Source organism: Alosa sapidissima, chromosome 17 (assembly GCF_018492685.1).
Source record: "Alosa sapidissima isolate fAloSap1 chromosome 17, fAloSap1.pri, whole genome shotgun sequence".
Taxonomy (NCBI): domain Eukaryota; kingdom Metazoa; phylum Chordata; class Actinopteri; order Clupeiformes; family Clupeidae; genus Alosa; species Alosa sapidissima.
Genome location: NC_055973.1, coordinates 1,095,925 through 1,116,457, shown reverse-complemented (window position 1 = coordinate 1,116,457; position 20,533 = coordinate 1,095,925). Strand labels below are relative to the sequence as shown.

Here is a 20,533-nt window from a genome sequence, read left to right as displayed (position 1 = left end):
GGAAATCCCGACACTCTTTCAAGTACATGAAACTTAATAGTGAACCATCAAATACCCGCCAGATTTCAATGCCCATCAGTCCCAACATTTAGCAATATAATCAAACAGTGCAAAAGTAAAATAAATCCCAAACCAAACCGAAAAATCGTATGCTTTTGATAGCCTACCGCCGGTATGCCGCTGCAAACAAAACGGATGCCTCACAATAAAACGCAGAAATAAAGGCCTGCCCCAAATAAAGCCCTGTGCTTTGCGCAGCCTAAGTAAATAATAGAACCCGGCCATAATTTGAGGAATTACAGCATTTAAAGATTGTAAAAAACTTCCAATTCATGGCACGTTTATTATTATTTTCTATATGTTCTGCAGAGAAGGGAGACTGGCGTTGGTCACGGTTTGGAATGAAAAGGAGAAAACATCGGCCTAGAGTAACACGGCGGATATCACTCATATACCTATACATTATTTTTTTTGACGACGTAGTTAAGGCGGCAGGCATGTGTTGCTAAGGCGGCCACCTTAGCTGCAAAGTGCTGCTGGAAACCCTGCAAATATTTTAAGATAAATCTTCTGTAGATTAGTAGTATAGTTAGTAGAATAAGCATAAGAATATAATAAGACTTACCCACTCCACAGTACACCCGATGCAAATAAATTATAACGCCAGCCTATCGATGTAAATGTCTGTGTTGATAGTTGTATTTCTAAAATTATTCTCAGGGTTCCCGCGGGGTCTTAAAAAGTCTTAAAAAGCCTAAAATTCAGAACTTTAAATTTAAGGCCTTAAAACATCTTAAACACGCCCAGATTTACATTCCGAGGTCTTAAAATTAATTTAGCCAGGTCTAAAAAATATTTTACCATCGTTCATTTCCAAAAAACGCTGGCCGCAGAAAGTTATTACAAAGTAGCAAAAAAGTATTGAGTCGTAGCTTGCAAAGCAGAGCTCTAGCGTCTTTGTTACAAAACCAGCAGAATGCTGCCCTCAAAACATTGGTTCAGTGTGTTGTAGTTCTTTCTGGGGGATATTGGTGTTGGTATGTAGCCTACGCAGTGATAAATCTACAAATCCTGTGATAAATGAAATAACTGCCCGCAAAATACGTCTGCGTCTCCTCAGAATTTGTTAAAAGTTCGGCTACGTATGGAAAATGGCTAGATCCAGTGATGCCAGTAACATGGCTAGATCCAGTGATGCCAGTAACGCTCTATTTTCTAGCAATCAGATTAAAGTTAATTATCCAAGTCCCTGTGCGTTAGGCCTACTATTTTTGTCATTTACCTTAAGAAAAAAGCAAAGAATATATTTTTTACTGTCTCGGGGATTAACGCTCACGTTTTCAGCATGATGACTCACGTGTAATACCACGCAGCAACACAAACATAAACAACAATAGAGGGAGGATGCACATTTTAGCTATACAGACATTATTTTGAGTTTGTGTCCGCTAAACATGATAACATTAAGGTACGTTGCACACTCTGTGCTGGTGACAAAGTGCTGTCTAGCTAGACATCCCAAGTGTCCCGAAGTTCTGGGAGTCTCCCGATAGTGGCTTCCTGACACCCGCAAATCAGATCAAATCTCCTGGAATCTAGAACGAACAAGAGCGCGCAAGCCAGACCGGGAATTCAAATCGCGTGTGCATCTGAGTTTAGCGAGCACACGACGGAGAGGGAGAGAGAGAGGGGTGGTGCGTATCCAAGACAGAGAGCATCCTGGCCCGTTTTGCTAAATCAACCAATCAATTTTCAGAATAGGTAGGCTTTTATCTTTTTTCTCCCGAACTAAATGAATCAGTTCAGTGTATCTAGGAACAGGAGCGTCATGGCAGAGTCAGTGGCCCCCAAAAAGGAACATTGACCCATTTCACATCAGACTACACAAAAGTGTACCCTTGTCTCATACAGTAAGAGTAAAACATAATGATATTTTTGCACACTGCACTGTTTGTAACATTGCCCATGGCTGCAAAAGACTTGTTGAGGTGAGTTTAACAAGTGTCATTTAATTTGCTATTATTACACGGCTCTTCAGAGAGCCATGATTCAGAATGGGCCTTCCCAACGTTCGGGCCTATGTTAAATCTACATAAATCACCGGCAAAGCATTTAATGACCGCTGTCAATGGCAACGGGTTTTGTGCTTCTGATTAATGTCTTTCATATCACTACGCAAGGACTGGAACTTCATTCAAACGTGAAAGCAGACGATTGATCAGCTGTGTTCTAAAGAATGTTTGATTCAAGTTCAGCAGCGTGTGTTGCGAACTATTTGTTTCTCAGAAAATGCCACGATGAACGGTAACAAATAGGCTAGGTTATGTAGGCTAAAGTCATATCGTGGGGAGTTTATTATTTCGTTTTGGCAAGTAGCCGTATAATAAGCGGGATAATGTATAGAACGCCGGTCATTACTGTGAAAATAAGTCCCTTCAGGGCGGAACAAGACCCCTCCGCTGCGCGTCGGGGTCCGGTTCGCCCTGTCGGGACTTATTTTCCCAGTAATGACCGGCGTTCTATACATTATCCCTTACCTTATTCAGGCCTATACTAGATGGCTAGTTGCCAAGGCTACATGAAAAGCCTTTTCTTCGCAAACGCCGCGCTCTCCCGTTTGTTCTCTTGTTGAAAATGAAAAGCCCAAACTACCAAAATCTGCATATTTTATCATCACAATTTCTATAGGCCTTCCTTATTGAGCAAACATATGAATTTCAGTATCTAAGTAGGCTAAAGGGCTACCTCCCTAAAATTACTTTTTTTTCAGGTTGGGATGTCTGCTATACATTGTTGGCATTACTGTTAAAATGCATTTCCAATAAAGTGAATATTGGCAAAACCGGTTGTCATTTTTATATTTAGGCGGGGGGGGGGGGGGGGGGTTGTCGGCAGCTGCTGAAAGTAACTAATAAAGTAACTTGTAATCTAACTTAGTTACTTTACTGATTACTTGATTTTAAAAGTAACTAGGCCTAACAGATTACTTTTTCAATGTAACTGTGGCAACACTGGGTGGATCACAGCGATGTCTGCTGTTGGTTACCCAGTGGTAGCCTACCCAGCTCCAGGTACGAGGCTCGCTGCAAACTTTGCAAAAAAACTATTCAATTAGGGACTCTGGGTGTGAAGGCGCTGGAGTCACAAGCCAGAGCATGCAGAGAAACATAAACTAGCCGCAAAATGCAAACTGTTTATCAGCACTAGCCGCTATAACATCATTCGAAAACTCCGGTTTCGCTCTTTCAAGTGACGTCTGTGCGACTTGTGCGAGAGAAGTACTCCGTGAGCAATTCAACAGAGAATAATGGAAGTGAATTTGGACGCATATTAATACTATATATTTTTAGGAGGGCTTTTGATCATCTTTAGGTGGTTTCAGCTCCCCCAAAATACTGTAAGCCTAACGACGTCCTTAACAAGGCTCATACACATACCCCACCCACGCACACTCTCATGCAAACACACACACACATGCACACAAGTGCAGAGTGTCCACCCAAAACACACTTTCACACCCAGTTTCAACTCCAGTCTCATTTTTTACTTCCTTGATGAAATCTATTCTATTTGAGGGCAAGTTTGTTTTAGATTATTTTCATTTTGGGCTTAAGGTTTAGGGCATTTGGCACGTGACACGGATATTCCTTGAGTATACTACAAGTGAGCAATGTCAAAAGCAATTGGGTTGTAGATGTTGGGTGTGGAAGGTTACTACTGTGATTGATTTATCTGTAAATTAAATTAATGCTTTTTCAACGACTTTTCAATGATTTTTTCAGAATTTCTTTGATTTGAATATTTTTTGTGTTGTGTAGGTCTTAAATTTCAATCTTTATGGTCTTAAAATGTCTTAAAAAGGTCTTAAATTTGACTTACTGAAACCTGCAAGAACCCTGTATTCTATCCTTGTATCTCAATGATCCAATTACATTTTGAGGGACTAGTTTCTCAGGAATTTTACATGCTAAGGTTAGTAGTACTGCGCTGAAAAGTAAACAGTGAAATCCAATCGGGCCACCTAGTAGTAGCCTAGGTAATATCAGTCTGCTGCTGCATATGCCTACTACCAACTACAAGGAACAAAGTATAACTATTCCAATGCGATGCAAGGGTAGTTTTATTTTGCACTATTCTATCAACACAGACATTTACATCGATAGTCTGGCGTTATAATTTATTTGCCTCGGGTGTACTGTGGAGTGGGTAAACCTGTTTTTAGAGGCAGGTTAGCACATACCGTTGACTTGCGCTAGCCTAGCACCAGCGAACTCTGCAACCAGAAGGACTGGATGAAACCTGTTGAAAATGTCCAAATGCTATGTCCAAAACCCTGAACTACCCCTTTAAGTACTACAGCCTACAAATAAACATGCTAACGCACCAGTTGCAAAGACTAAGAATGACTTACAACATGTACAGGAAACAGGATTTTAAAGAATATTAGTGCCTACTTTATTTTCAGTTAATTCTATTTTCCAATATTTCGTTTTCATAGCATCATGCTTTGTCATATTTGCATTTCGCCTAGGCTTCTATCAAGTAGCCCATCTTGCAAATTGTTTTCATTTTATTTATTTGTGAATCAATCTGTGGCAAATCCAAAGAGATGGTCATGGTGACCTTAACCTGTCTGACTAAATACTGCCTACTACTAAGCTACTACTAAAACAGCCCATTTTCACTTCCACAAAACATAGCATAGCCTAATGAAATATGTGTATAATTATATGTATTTGAAATATCTCACTGCGTTGGTGAGGGCCATACACAAGTGTTACTTTCATTTTGTAGCCTCCTTTAGCTTGCATTCTTTGTTAACAAGCATGCATGAAAGAATGCTATCGACAACTCCAGACTACCTTGGAAGAAAAGAGGAATATTAGGCTACTTTTTTCCCCACTTTATTTATGGTGATTTTAAACAGATATCAGATTACATTTTTACAGTTGTATAATGTATCTCTTACGGCACACTATTAGACAGACATAAGGGAAATAATAATAATAAAAATAAATAAATAAATAAATAAATAAATAAATACTAATAAAAAAAACAACTAAATTAAAAACACAAGACAAAACCAAACAAAAAGAATAAATCAAGGGCATCCCATATTTCAACATGAATAAGCCAGATCAACAGTACATGGACAATGACCGCATAGAGTTCTAGGCCAGGTAACATACTTACATATTGAGTAAATGGATCCCATGTTTTATGAAATGTATTGATAGAGCCATTCAGGGTGCATCTAATTTTCTCCAGTTTTATATTTTTCATCATATCCCTGATCCATTGACTGTATGTTGGAGGCATTGGATCTTTCCATTTAAAAAGAATGGTACGCCTAGCCAACAAGGAGGGAAAAAAATGAACCGTTGCAGGTAGCTGGTTGATCGGAGTCATCTTGGCATGATGTAATACCAAAGATGGCCATTGAAAGGGAAGGCTGGATATTGTAATTATATGTCTGGGATATTGTGTCAAAAAAAAGAGTTCCAGAACTCAGAAAGCTTTGAACAAGACCACAACATATGGCCGATGGATGCAGGGGCTTGTTTGCACCCATCACTAGGGTTGCAAAATTCCGGGAACTTTCAAAGTTGGAAACTTTCCATGGGAATTAACGGGAGTATATGGTAATTAACAGGAATAAACAGGAATTAATGGGAATAAACTGGACATTTTTAATATGGCAAGTTAGTCTATAACACGGAACTTAAATGTAGTGGACAAAACCCCATCTTGCAGTCTAATACTGGTTAAAACGACCTGATTTTATGCAATTTCAGTCGAATTTCTACCCTTCACATATGTCAATCTAAGCGAAAATACGAACATACAAATCATATTGCTTATTACGAAACAAAATGTTAATGTTTGTATATGAAACAGTTTGTATGAATAACCCAAAATTCCCAGTAAATTCCCATTAATTCCCATAATTTCCTTTAATTCCATGAAAGTTTCCAATTTGGAATATTTCCAAAATTCCCCAGCTTAACTTTCCATGGTAAGTTTTTTCCATGGTAAGAAATTTACCGGAATTTTTCCACACCTTTGCAACCCTACCAGTCACATAAAGGATCGACATCTGGAAATATTCTAGCAAGTCTAACTTTTGAATAGTGTAAGCCAGGGATTCCCAAACTGTGGTATGCAAGCTGCCACTAGGGGGTACGCGACATGAAAAGGGCAATGTCGGAAAGGTGTTAAAATGATTAATTAATTATCGAATTAATTCATAAATAATAAATAATTTCAAATCGGGTTATAATGATATGGATATGTGAAATTAAAGGGAATCATTTGTAAACATTTGTAAATACTAGGCTGTTTTCATAAAAAAAATAAAGCTACCCACAATGCACGTGATTTCCTGTGGGCAGCCAGAATATCTGGCGCGTTAGTAGGCTAGGTAGAAGGCTACGCAAACATGGAAAACTGACTAAAAACAGGGACACTGTCCAAAAGCCCTAATTAAAGCGATCGAAGAGGAGAAGTGAAAGAAACAGAGCAGGAGACAGGTAACGATGGGATGGGGGGAGATGAAGGCGGAGGTGGAGAGCAGGGGGATGACTTATGTACACCGATGTATGTACACTGGAAAAGAAAGAATATTCCCTTTTAGATGGAAGTTTCCATGGGTCCCATCAGTTTATGTGTATCTATGAATACTTGCACTGTTTGTGCTAATTTAGTTAGTTTTGATGTAGAGTGAGATGAGCGATCTAATACTGGGTCCATTACTAGATTGTAATCACCTGATAATATGAGGTGATTGTCTAGATTGGGGATAAGTAACAGGGAGCTGAAATAGCTTCCCCACAACCATGACATATCTACCATTTGGGTCCGATATGGTATTTGTGGCATTACATTGAATATTTTTGTTAATAAGTATGGCTGCTCCTCTACTTTTGCTGTCAAATTTTGAATGAAACATCTGTCCAACCCAATCTCTATGGATCCTGACCTGATCCTTGTTGCGCAGATGAGTTTCCTGTAACATTGCTAAACCAACTTCCAGGTGTTTTAATTGTGAAAGGACTTTTTCCCTTTTAAAGGATAATTCCGGTGTGATCTTGACCTAAAGTGTGTTGAAACATGATACCGAGTGTGAACGTATGTGTCATACCTCGGCTTGTCCCCTGCACTCAGAAATCTGGCGCTAGTTAGCCAATGCTACCAACAGTGTTTCGTTGCGGTGCCTCGGGCATCGGCCTAGCTAGTGCTGGGCGGTATGACCAAAAATGTATATCACTGTATTTTTCAAAATTCTTACGGTTTCACGGTATATGACGGTATTTTTTTTCAATGCATAATCAGATGTTCACAGCATTTTCTACAGGTTGAGAGAGGAATTGCTGCAGTACTTTGACTAAGGATGGTCTATTTTACTGTCATGATGTAGAATAACTCCACACTAGTGGTAATGCAGTTTTGCATGGCCCCAGAAAATTATGCTGTTTACAAAGAGCCACTCATGATTCTAATGAAGAATCTAATCAGAATGCAAAGACCATTGCAGTCAAAATACTTTACCGTGCAAATTTCACAAACATCTCAAAACCAGTACAAAAAGTAGTGCAACTTGCAATAATTATGGACCCTTTCAAGAAAGTTCCATTATCAGCATCATAGTTGGCCCCACAAGACTTCCTTTTTAACATTCCACATGTTATCTTAAGGCAGAGGAAGTAGATGGGGCCCAAATAGAACGTTCAAGCATTGTTTTCGTTTTTATTGTTGAAAGGGTCTATACTTTTTTGAAAATGATACAATTTAAAATAAAAGCTCTCTGCTAATATGCTTACTCTGTCAAATAGGCCTATCAGAAACATTCCTTGTTATCCTTAGTGTGGTTTACATGACGTTAGTGGTAGGCTAACGTTAACTTCATGTGGATGTCTTGTTGTTGCCATGAGCTTCGGTTCGGTTCGCTAGGCAAAACATTAACAAAAATGTTCGTTTTGGTGCACTGATGACAGAAAGTATCATTTCTAACTAGCCAGCTAGTATTGCTCAGTTCATGTCTATAACATGCATTACTTGCTACCTGGATAATTTCAGCGAATATTCTTAAGGTGAGATTAATGATAAGATCATTAAACTTCACTGTGTTCGGTGGGTTGCTAACTAACGACAATACCTACTAGCCAGCCAGCTAGTTACAGCTGTTGAACAATCTCAATAGAATTTTCCTGACGGTAAATCCCTTTCAATGCAGTATCCCTTAAAGATTTTGCTTAACTAAAGACACAATTTAAGGTATTCTGTGCAACACCCTAAAATAAACCCCTTACCTAAGGAGAAATTAAGCCTTAAGCTTGACATTTAAAACGAGACATGGAGAACTTTGAAAAAGCACTGGTAGTTTATTTACAAGACGATTTATACAGACAGTACCTTAAGGAATTTTACCGTTCGACGCCATATTGAATTTAGTCACGATAAGTTGAGCGACAAGTACGAACGAACAGGTATGATAAGTATGGAGCTACTTTGAGCCTCGTAAATGGTGTAAAACAGTGATTTATTTGCATGGCTAGGCCGATGCCCGAGGCACCGCAACGAAACACTGTTGGTAGCATTGACTAACTAGCGCCCGATTTCTGAGTGCAGGGGACAAGCCGAGGTGAGCTATGAGACATACGTTCACCCTTGGTATCATGTTTCAACACACTTTAGGTCAAAATCACACCGGAATTATCCTTTAACATTATGGTTAAGAGCCTTTACATTCCAGCTTTTAATATTAACATTAGGGGTGTGAATCTCTCATGTAAAAGACGATACGATTCGCATCTAGATACATGGGCACGATTCGATACAAGAAAAGATACATGTTTATAAAAAACGATTCAGTACGTTTCGATGCGATGCGATTCGATGCAGTTCAAGAATGGAATGCATTCTGAAAGATTTTTTATCAAGGTGCACATTCATTTTATATCATCAATTATTAGAGATGCACCGATTGCAATTTTCTGGGCCGATACCGATTTTTCATAGAGTTTGACCTGCCTATACCGATTTTAGCCGATTCCGATTTCATTTCTTCTAACCATTTTACAGCACACACGCAAATAGTTATTTTCTATCTTTTCTTTGATAGAACATGTTAATATAGACGTGTAATCAACTTATCAATGATGAAATGGCTGTTAAAAAAAATGGAACCGGTGAGCAGACAGATTCTTTTTCAAGTCTAACTTCAGATGCAGTATCAAATTATGGATTAAGTTAAGTTATGGAACACCCATTTTATGCTTCTCACATCCAATATCCAACTAAAGATTTAAGAACAATTTTCATGATACATTTGAACATACTACCATGTAACATATTTTCATATGCATTGATGAATTTATGGGAGGGCGAGGAAAAAGTGGTAGCAGCCTAGGCCATCACGCAAACACAGGGGAGAAGTGCTAATAGCGATTAGGTGCTCCACCATATGAAAACAGTGCACGTCTGTTTTGCGGTGAAAGATTTAAATCCAAATTCCGATTAAATGCATCAATTAGGCTATAGAAACTTTCAGAGACGACTGATTCAGTATTCAGAGCATCAGTTTTCTTCATTGTAGGCTACTATGTCAAAAGCAACTTTAACGTTTGTTTGCCTTTCTAATAGGCCATCGTTTGTTCACTTTCACGACATCCACTTCTCAATCTGCTAGACTAGGGTATTTTAAGACATAGCCCTAGTCTACGTGCAGTAAATAGTTAGAGTATTTTTTTTTCCAGTGGAGTAGAACTACTAGGGCTACTGTATGTCGCTGCTTGTTGACATCTTTGATTATTTTTTAATGTCGCAGTCGTTTATCTCCGTTCAGCAGGCTTGTGGCTCAGCTTTGGGCACGCAATTAGCGGCAGTGACGGGCGGTGATGAGTGATGTTTACGTAGCCTAATGAAGTGACAGCTTAGTAAATTCCACGCAGTAGGCCAATGGTAAAGCACAGCGTTTGCTGCATAGAAAAACTCACTAGCCTATTAGCGCTTTCTTTGTAGCCCTACATCCAGCCCTGAGTGTTGGCCTGGTTGCTAGCTTCTTCAAACTTTGCAAACTCAGCTGGGTGTTGTTACAATTGCGGCGCACGAGTGTATTTGACCGGCATAAAATCGGCATGTCTCAGACTGACGGTCGCCGGTCATGGCCGATCACGTGAAAATCGGCCGATTCCGGTCACCAGCCGATCTATCGGTGCATCTCTATCAATTATCATGGTTGTCAATTAGGCAACAAAATGTGTGAATATGATTATCTAAACTGAGGTTTGTTTCATATACTGTATTGAAATAAAAAAAAAAAAGTCTACATTTCAGTCAAACACAGCAGCCAAATACAACATAAAAATACATTTTTATAGACTTTACAGATTTTATATCTGATTGTTTTCATTGAGCTGTAGCCTTGTTGAGGTAAGACAATACCGAAATAAAATAAAACAGTGCTTAAGACACTCTTGGCCTTTTCTCATATAGGCCTAGCCTACTCTACAAGAATAAAATAGGCCTACAAATCAATTAACTCTTAGGGCTTATTTTGTTCCAACAGTAGACCTAATGCAGAAACCTAAAATGCCTAGCCTGGCGGGCCATCCTATATCATTGAAATGTATACAGGCTGAGCAAATTAATTTGCCGCCGCTAGGGTGCGTCTAGATTTCTAGGCTATAAAATGCCACAAGTCTGAGTGAATATGAACAAAATCATTGGCTAATAATTTATGCATCGTTTTAGCAGCAAGGGCCAAATTATTATTTAACATTAAGGAAATCCCTTCATCAAAGGTAAGGCTACTCTACAGACTATCGTTGCTGTTTAGGAATGCTGTAAATTAATTTCGCGCTGGATTTCGAAAAACAAAAGCCGACCGAGTGCAAGTTGTCACATGGTTAAGTTGCAATAGATGTATGGGTAATGAGGTCATTTGACAACTTTGGGCAATGAATGTAACCAATAACGAACTGCATTACCCACAATTCCGTGCCACGTATAGTTTCAAAACCGGAAGTGGGATGAACGCGCTGCATGGAACATAAATGAGTCTGAGCCTCTGAGCGAGCAGAAAAGGTTGTGCACCGATTCATAACAAGTAAATCGATATAACGACCGGTTCATTTCAGTTTTTTTCCGATACGGGGCTTCACGTATCGATGTAGCCGTATCGTACACGTTAAAAATGGATACCGATACGTATTGGATAATCTTTACACCCCTAATTAACATCAATGTTACCTGGGATTACCATGGAAATATTATGTGTCATTGCAAGTGGATATGTAGAAAGTACATAGGCCTGTCCTATTTAGGTCACACAGAAAGAGGATGGATGCACAAAGAAAATAAAAGAAATACACACAAATACATCTACAATTAACATTCATGAAACATAGGCCTAATGCCTGAACATGGCACCCCCCTTGATACACATTATGTTTCTGCAAACTGTAATTTGCAACCTTCCTGCTGTTAAACAAGTAGTTTTAACTTAAAACTCTGTGAGTGAAAATTGAAAATTGGCCAAGATAAAGTCCTCTGACAAGACATTCATTCCTTACTGTTCTGTACTGACCCTAGGCAGATGGGTCAGGCCCTTGAGTCGTGGATCTGCTCGAGGTTTCTTTCTATATGCATCTCCAAACTCTAGGGAGTTTTTCCTCGCCCCTGTTAGTCATGGGCCTTTTCTGATTGTTTAACACTCTGTAAAGCGCCATGAGACATGTGTAATGGTTTGGCGCTCTGTAAGTGATATTGAATTGAATTGACATTATAATGTAAACATGACATGTCATGCTATTGATAATGACAGTAGAGTTAGGGGAAAAAGATTGTCCATCATAATTATTGTCCTATTGCTATTCAGAGGCTGAGCTACTGAACGTGTAGCCTGCTCTTGCTTCCTTTCCCCCTATAGACTATTGCAATTAAACAATTTACCGTATTGTTGTTCTGGATTGACTCATCATCTTCAATATCTTCAGTGGAATGTGGAGGAGATTGGCCAGCGATGCGATTGTTGATGTAATCGAGCGCTTCCGCAGGGTTGGTGAACTTCACTCGCTTATCGTCATGGTTGAATTGTAGTGTGGCTGGGTAGTACCGAATTTGATATGTGCGGTGTGGAGCAGCTGCTTGCAGTCGGAGAAGGCTGCACGACGCTTATTGATGTCCGCACTCAAGTCGGGGAATATGCGAGTTCTTGATCCGTTGTAGGTAAGCGCACCTTTCTCTCGCACAAAGCACCGGATCCACTCTTTAGTCTGGAAGTGATGAAGCTTGACAATGAAAGGTTGGGGTTTGTCACCCTCTGTTGGTTTAGGGGCTAAGGTTCTGTGAGCTCTATCGACAGGCAACGGTATTTGGAAGTTTTCTTCTCCAAACAACTCCACAAGTAGATTTGTGATTAACTCCGTTGGCTTCTTCCCCTCTGTATTTTCCTTTATCCCCACGATTCTTATGTTCTGTCGTCTCATGTAGTTTTCTAGGTATGATACTTTCTCCTTCAGCTCACGATTCTCTCTAGCTAGGGAGGCTTGAGCTAGCTCCACACTTTCCAGTCTGTTATCGAACCCATTAAGTCCTTCCTCCACACTTGTAATTCTATGGCCAAGTGTATTCAGTGTTGTGTGTAATGAAGCAATAGACTCGATGGACGCTTGTATAGCACCAACTGCTTTTGCTAATGCATCAATGGATTTGATATTAGCATCTTTCGAGGTTGTGGTGATTCTCGAAGTTGACTGGCTTTCTCTGCTGTCCCTGTCGGAGTTAAAGAAGCCCTATGCAGGTCTGGTTATTCCTTCGCTGTTTCGGAGTAAACCCCCACTAGCTAGCGAGCTAGCCATCAAGAAACCAAGCTAAACACATACAGGGCTCACAATAAAACGGTCGAGCAAACACATTGTTCAAGAGACTATCAAATCACATTACAAAAACGAAGTTCACCCAAGGGTAGGCTACTTACAATTTCAATAGCAACAAAGCCAAGTCGGAGTCCGTTTTGCAGTCTTCTTAGAAACTACAATCTGACTACATTTAAGGCGCGATTGGATACTTCCGCTGAGTTAGATCCGGATGTGTTCGGACCGCGACCAGAAAGTTGCATATTCGTTTTTTCCGCGGAGAAGCACTAGGGGGAGACCAAGCACCCACCAAACGACGCAAAAAGTGTTGTAGAACCATCAGAACGACTCTCAACCTGCATAATTAAGGTCATTTTTGCTAACATTGTTGCATAGGGCTTCTTTAACGGTCTTATTTGGCACCCTCTCACTTAATTCACGGCCAATGACCGAATTATTAGAATCCGGGTAATTTAAGGTCCACAAAATACGAATTTTGTAAAAGATTTTGCAGGAGCTGCGGTAGACACGTCTACTCTCTTGGCATGCTCAACAGCACCCTCTCATATTAGGCTACTTTTGTATCAGAATCTCATCTCCTTCTTGTTCCTCCTGAATCTTTCTTTATTGTTGGTATATTTATACTTTTCCAATAAATTTGGTGATTTGAAGAAATTAGTTACACATCTCATGGTAGGCTAGCCTAAATTGTTGCTTTTTTCCGCATAAGTTAGACACTTGAAGTAACGTGAAACTGCTGACGTTTATGGGAGCTGTGGTTTTTATGCTGCATTTGCATCAGGGTATGATTCGCACTGGTAATGTTTTTCAATGTTTCAGTGATTTTGTAGACAATTTGGTTAGAAGTCACTTATACCAGTGCACCTAAATATATCATGTTGAATTTTGCACAACAGTGGTGCACTTAGTGCTGGGCGGTATGACCAAAAATGTATATCACTATTTTTCAAAATTCTTACGGTTTCACGGTATATGACGGTATTTTTTTTCAATGCATAATCAGATGTTCACAGCATTTTCTACAGGTTGAGAGAGGAATTGCTGCAGTACTTTGACTAAGGATGGTCTATTTTACTGTCATGATGTAGAATAACTCCACACTAGTGGTAATGCAGTTTTGCATGGCCCCAGAAAATTATGCTGTTTACAAAGAGCCACTCATGATTCTAATGAAGAATCTAATCAGAATGCAAAGACCATTGCAGTCAAAATACTTTACCGTGCAAATTTCACAAACATCTTGTATAAAACCAGTACAAAAAGTATTAAATATGGACCCTTTCAAGAGAGTTCCATTATCAGCATCATAGTTGGCCCCACAAGACTTCCTTTTTAACATTCCATATGTTATCTTAATGCAGAGGAAGTAGATTGGGGCCCAAATAGAACGTTCAAGCATTGTTTTCGTTTTTATTGTTGAAAGGGTCTATACTTTTTTGAAAATGATACAATTTAAAATAAAAGCTCTCTGCTAATATGCTTACTCTGTCAAATAGGCCTATCAGAAACATTCCTTATTATCCTTAGTGTGGTTTACATGACGTTAGTGGTAGGCTAACGTTAACTTCATGTGGATGTCTTGTTGTTGCCATGAGCTTCGGTTCGGTTCGCTAGGCAAAACATTAACAAAAATGTTTGTTTTGGTGCACTGATGACAGTCAGGATCATTTCTAACTAGCCAGCTAGTATTGCTCAGTGCATGTCTATGACATTTACTTGCTTGCTACCTGGATAATTTCAGCGAATATTCTTAAGGTGAGATGAATGATAAGATCATTAAACTTCACTGTGTTCGGTGGGTTGCTAACTAACGACATCACCTACTAGCCAGCTAGTTACAGCTGTTGAACAATCTCAATAGAATTTTTGTGACGGTAAATCCCTTTCAATGCAGTATCCCTTAACGTTTTTCCTTAACTAAAGAAACTAGTGCTGGGCGGTATGACCAACAATGTATATCACGGTATTTTTCAAAATTCTTACGGTTTCACGGTATATGACGGTATTTTTTTTCCATGCATAATCAGATGTTCACAGCATTTCCTACAGGCTGGTCTATTTTACTGTCATGATGTAGATTAACTCCACACTAGTGGTAATGCAGTTTTGCATGGCCCCAGAAAATTATGCTGTTTACAAAGAGCCACTCATGATGCTAATGAAGAATCTACAAATTGCATCTTGTATAAAACCAATACAAAAAGTAGTGCAACTTGCAATAATTATACTTTTTTGAAAATTATACAATTTAAAATAAAACCTCTCTGCTAATATGCTTACTCGGTCAAATAGGCCTATCAGAAACATGCCTTATTGTTATTGTGTGGTTTGCATGACGTTAGTGGTAGGCTAACGTTAACTTTATGTGGATGTGGATGTCTTGTTAGCCTGCCATGAGCTTCGGTTCGGTTCGCTAGGCAAAACATTAACAAAAAAGTATTGCTCAGTTCATGTCTATAACATGCATTACTTGCTACCTGGATAATTTCAGCGAATATTCTTAAAGTGAGATTAATGATAAGATCATTAAACTTCACTGTGTTCGGTGGGTTGCTAACTAACGACAATACCTACTAGCCAGCCAGCTAGTTACAGCTGTTGAACAATCTCAATAGAATTTTCCTGACGGTAAATCCCTTTCAATGCAGTATCCCTTAAAGATTTTGCTAAAGACACAATTTAAGGTATTCTGTGCAACACCCTTAAATAAACCCCTTACCTAAGGAGAAATTAAGCCTTAAGGGTCATACTTCAGGAGAAAAACTGAAGGTGTTTTGTGTTTACCCTCAATATGCCTCGCAGTCGCACCATGCGTGCGTGTGAAAAAAGTCCCGTCTGAAACACTGTTGGGCAGCGCAGCGTTCCAAACGTTGTGTAATCAAATACACCGGTATGGCGGTATATTAAAAATTCATATCATAACGAAAATATACACCGGTATACGGTGTGAACCGGTATATCGCCCAGCAATAAAAGAAACAATTTAAGGTATTCTGTGCCACACCCTTAAATAAACCCCTTACCTAAGGAGAAATTAAGCCTTAAGGGTCATACTTCAGGAGAAAAACTGAAGGTGTTTTGTGTTTACCCTCACTATGCCTCGCAGTGGCACCATGCGTGCGTGTGAAAAAAATCCCGTCTGAAACACTGTCGCGGTATATTAGAAATTCATATCATAACGAAAATATACACCGGTATACAGTGTGAACCGGTATACCGCCCAGCACTAGGTGCACTCAGGCACAATTGCAAATGAGTGGTTTCCTCTAAATGTGTGTTTTTGGTATGGATTGTGGAGACTGTGGTTTTTTTGAACACAGACAGATAGATTGCAGGTATTGTATCTTACAGGAGAGAAGGCTATACTCCATGGCATGGTATGGTATGGTATACACTTTCTGCTTCATGTTCAAATCAGACTGATTTACAAAACACAAAGTCTAATATAATTAGCAAATTATGTTAATATCAGTAACACATCATATTTAACACACCAATTTTTGATTATTGCAAACCCACCCCTAAAGACACAGTTTTAGTGTTGGGTTAATTACCTTTATCGTTTTTAAAGTCGAGAGCATCCTCCTTATCTGTAACAATTTCCTTCATGTTGATTATACTCTTGTGGTTTAGTTGACGAAGGATCTTTATTTCTCTGATGGCAGTAATGGGAAAACCTTCCTTCTCATTGTCTAAACGAACCTTCTTCAGCGCGACCATTTCAGCTGTCAGAGGTCATGAAAGTTTCAAGATATGAGAATTAAAAACAAGCAAAACACCCAAACAGTCCAATCATTTTTCAAAGATGAAGTTAGAGTGACCTCCTACCTGTGTCCTTGTCCTTTGCCTTATACACCTGTCCATAAGTACCCTCACCAGTGATCCCAATGATTTCAAACTTGTCGACACATCGTTTGCCCCAATCAATTTCTGCCTCCTTAATCTCTCCAAACCGAGGGCCACATATTCTGTGAGAAACAATTTCTGAATAATGAAAAAATGACAAAATAAATAGCAAAAAACTTAACATGGTGGCTATAGATCATACTTTGGCCTCCTGCGTAGAATGTTGGGCTTTTTGTCTTCTGATGGACTAGATGTGGAAGTATCCTCAGGGAGTGCTGGAGGAAGTGGGAGGTCAGTAAGGAGGTGTCTCGCTTTCCTCTCTGGCTTCTGTTTTCCTGTGTGTGCCGGCAAGCACTCCTTCATTCTGAGAACATAAACACAGACATACAGTACAACATATCGGATCCATTCAATATATTTTCTTATCTACTGGCTAAGTCACAAGAGTTAATAACCATAACACAAACCTTTTCACCCCATCCACATTTTCCAAAAGGAAGGGTGGCAAGTGCAGAGAGGGCATTGTGCCTACTGGTGGTCTGGTAACCGGTTCCTGCTCTTTACTCTGGCTAGCCATGACTTTATTTTTCTCCTTTTGAATGAGCGGATCCTCCTCAGTTTTTATGCTTTTGCTTCTGGCAAGAGGGACCTCTGATGTCCTCTTGAAGATCTTAGCAACAGGTATATATTGGCTAGACATACTGGAATCCTGGAATCTTGACATTCTCTCCTGATGCGGCAGGGGTGAAAATGGTCGAGTCTTTTTCAAAGTAGCATGGTTTGAAGTGTGGCTGTCTTGAAGCACAGAGGCCGTGGATGTGTTACACTTGACGGATGAGGAGTTCTTCACTCTGGCTGCAACTTCAGCAGCTTTAACTTTCTTCTGTTTGCTGAGCTCAGCTGCCAGTGTACTCTTTAATGTCAGTGTGCTGGGAGATAAGCTTGAGGGTCGGCTGCGAGAACGGGAATGGTGGCGATGGCTTCGGGAACGTGACTGACATGATGAGGCATATGGGCTTCGGCTGCGAGATTCGCCACATCGACGACTAATGGAGCAGAAACAAAGAGCAATATTTGATTACACCTCCCTATTACCCATCCTACAGAATTTACAGTGAAAACAATCCCATGTACCATTAGTGTGCGAATGAAAAGATCTTAAGGCTGCAGGTATAAGTATAAGTATATATACTTTTTTGATCCTGTGAGGTAAATTTGGTCTCTGCATTTATCCCAATCCGTGAATTAGTGAAACACACACAGCACACAGTGTACACACAGTGAGGTGAAGCACACACTAATCCCGGCGCAGTGAATCAACAGCGGAGTAGTGAGGGGTTAGGTGCCTTGCTCAAGGGCACTTCAGCCGTGCCTACTGGTCGGGGTTCGAACCGGCAACCCTCCGGTTACAGGTCTGAAGTGCTACGCAGTGCACGGCAGGTAAACATGATTTTAGCTTATTTCTCTTCCTGTTTACATTTTTGACAGAATCTTCCAATAATTGAGTTTTGTAAAAGTTAAGACTGCTGTTAAGATCACTCACACCAGCCCTAGCTTTGGAACAATGTGCAAATTGAGTCTTATAAACTTTTTTTGACCAATATGTTTTATGCTATGCAGATGACACACAGCTCTATCTGTCCTTTCCACCTGATGACCCCTTGGTTTCAGCACGGATCTCGGATTGCCTCTCATACATAGCTACATGGATGAAGGCACACCACCTCCAGCTGAACCTCTCAAAGACTGAACTGCTGGTCCTCCCAGCTAAACCTACCATACACCACGACATCAACATCAAACTTGACTCCCTGTCTGTTTCACCTACCAGGACTGCAAGAAATCTAGGAGTTGTTCTCGACAACCAATTAAACTTCTCAGATCATGTTGCCTCAGTCGCCCGGTCATGCCGTTTCGCACTCTACAACATACGGAAAATCAGGACTTACTTGACTCAAGATGCTACCCAACTTCTGGTTCAGGCAATAGTCATCTCACGACTCGACTACTGCAACACCCTCCTGACAGGTCTCCCAGCCTGTGCAGTGAAACCCCTTTAGATGATCCAGAACGCAACGGCGCACCTGGTCTACAACCAACCCAAAAGGGCACATTACCCCACTGCTCATCCAGCTACACTGGCTACCTATGGCGGCCCGCATCAAATTCAAGGCTCTAACCCTTGCCTACAAAGTAGTCTCCGGTTCTGCTCCCACCTACTTGAATGCCCTCATACAGACACGCTACCTCCAGACCTCCTCAGACGAACGACGTCTAGCTCTACCACCGGTACGCTCAGGCCAATCCAAACTTTTCTCATCTGTTGTTCCTCGTTGGTGGAACACACTGCCAGTTCCTACAAGGGCAGGAACATCCCTCTCCATTTTCAAAAAACTCCTGAAGACCCAGCTCTTTAGAGAAAATCTCCTCTCATAGCACCACTTACAACAAGTCTTGCTGATCCTAGCACTCACCAGCAGTCTTAAAGTGACACGTAACTGTTAAAAACAGCACTCACTGATGCGCTTCTTCTTACTGTACTCTACCGTTTTTTTAAATTGTCCTAAAATTGTTGAGAATTGCTTTAAAACTTAAACTGTTTTCCATGTTGTTAGTCGCTTTGGCTAAAAATGCGTCAGCCAAATGTAATGTAATGTAATGTAATGTTTTATAGAGTTACCACAGTGCCACCTGTGGTTGTATAGAGTAACCTGTGGTAACTATACAAAACATATTGATGTCAATGGTGCATTTTTCCCACGTTCAGGGTGGAAAATAAAAAAGCAAGATTTGCATAAGAATTGGTGTTTTTAAAAAGAAGGGATCATGGAGAATGAAGAAAAAAAATCTTTGTATATTCCCACAAGGTGTTTGGGTGCTCTCAAAATGAGAACCAAAATGATTTTTCAGACTTGTGAGGTCTGCTGTTCAGACCCTGAAGGGATTTCTTTTTTGTTCATTGCTTTTTGTGAGTGTGTTTCTACTCATCTCAATAAGGAAAATAAATTAAGAGCCTATGTTGAGTACATATGTCTTCTGAAGGCCTAAACAGAGCCCAGTTAAAAACTCCAATAAAATCTTGATCAACTTTGAGGGACAGCTATGACCATGCAGGATCATCCAGACCAAACGTGATGATTTTACTACATACTATTACTATTTATGTGCCAGCATGCAAAATTTGAGCCTCCTACATGGTTTAGTTCTTGCGCTGTGGGCTTGTGAACTTAGACAAAAAAAAGAGCCCGAACAAAATCGACATCCCCTCCCCCTGTAAAACTGGCTGTATCTTGGAAAGTATTGATCTTACATAAGAGTAATTTTACAGTGTGTCTCCTGGGTAACATAGGTACACCTGGTCATTTTTTCAGATTTTTTTTGAGACCCAAGTGCGTGGGCCCTGGTTGAATTGACGTGGAATGACCCTTGTTAATTTTTTGAACAGTTATTGTATCTAATGACACAGAAGTCGAAGAAAATCTTTCTGGGATCATAGAACAACAACAACAACACGTTACATTTTATATACATTTTCTCAACACTCAAAGCGCTTCATATGGAAAGGGGGACCTCACTAACCACCACCAATGTGTGGCACCCACCTGGGCGATGCATGGCAGCCATTATGCGCCAGAACGCTCACCACACACCAGCATGAGGTGGAGAGTGACGGAGTGAATGAGCCAATTACAGTGGGGGATGATTAGGGGGCCAAATTGAATGAGCCAGGTTGGAAATTTAGCCAGTACACCGGGGAATCCCCTACTCTTTGCCATTAAGTGCCATGGGATCTTTAATAACCACAGTGA

General features: G+C 40.1%; 1 protein-coding gene across 1 annotated transcript in view; it reads right to left on the bottom strand.

Annotated features, from left to right (window-relative positions):
• cdk13 (cyclin-dependent kinase 13) overlaps positions 1 to 20,533 on the bottom strand; it is a 79,797-nt gene that overhangs the window by 46,929 nt on the left and 12,335 nt on the right. The window contains exons 2-5 of the mRNA XM_042068001.1: positions 17,192 to 17,770; positions 16,927 to 17,088; positions 16,707 to 16,846; positions 16,433 to 16,603 (exon numbers count right to left, since the gene is read on the bottom strand). Coding sequence (XP_041923935.1) covers positions 16,433 to 16,603; positions 16,707 to 16,846; positions 16,927 to 17,088; positions 17,192 to 17,770 — 1,052 coding nt within the window. The remainder of the gene's footprint in view (positions 1 to 16,432; positions 16,604 to 16,706; positions 16,847 to 16,926; positions 17,089 to 17,191; positions 17,771 to 20,533) is intronic.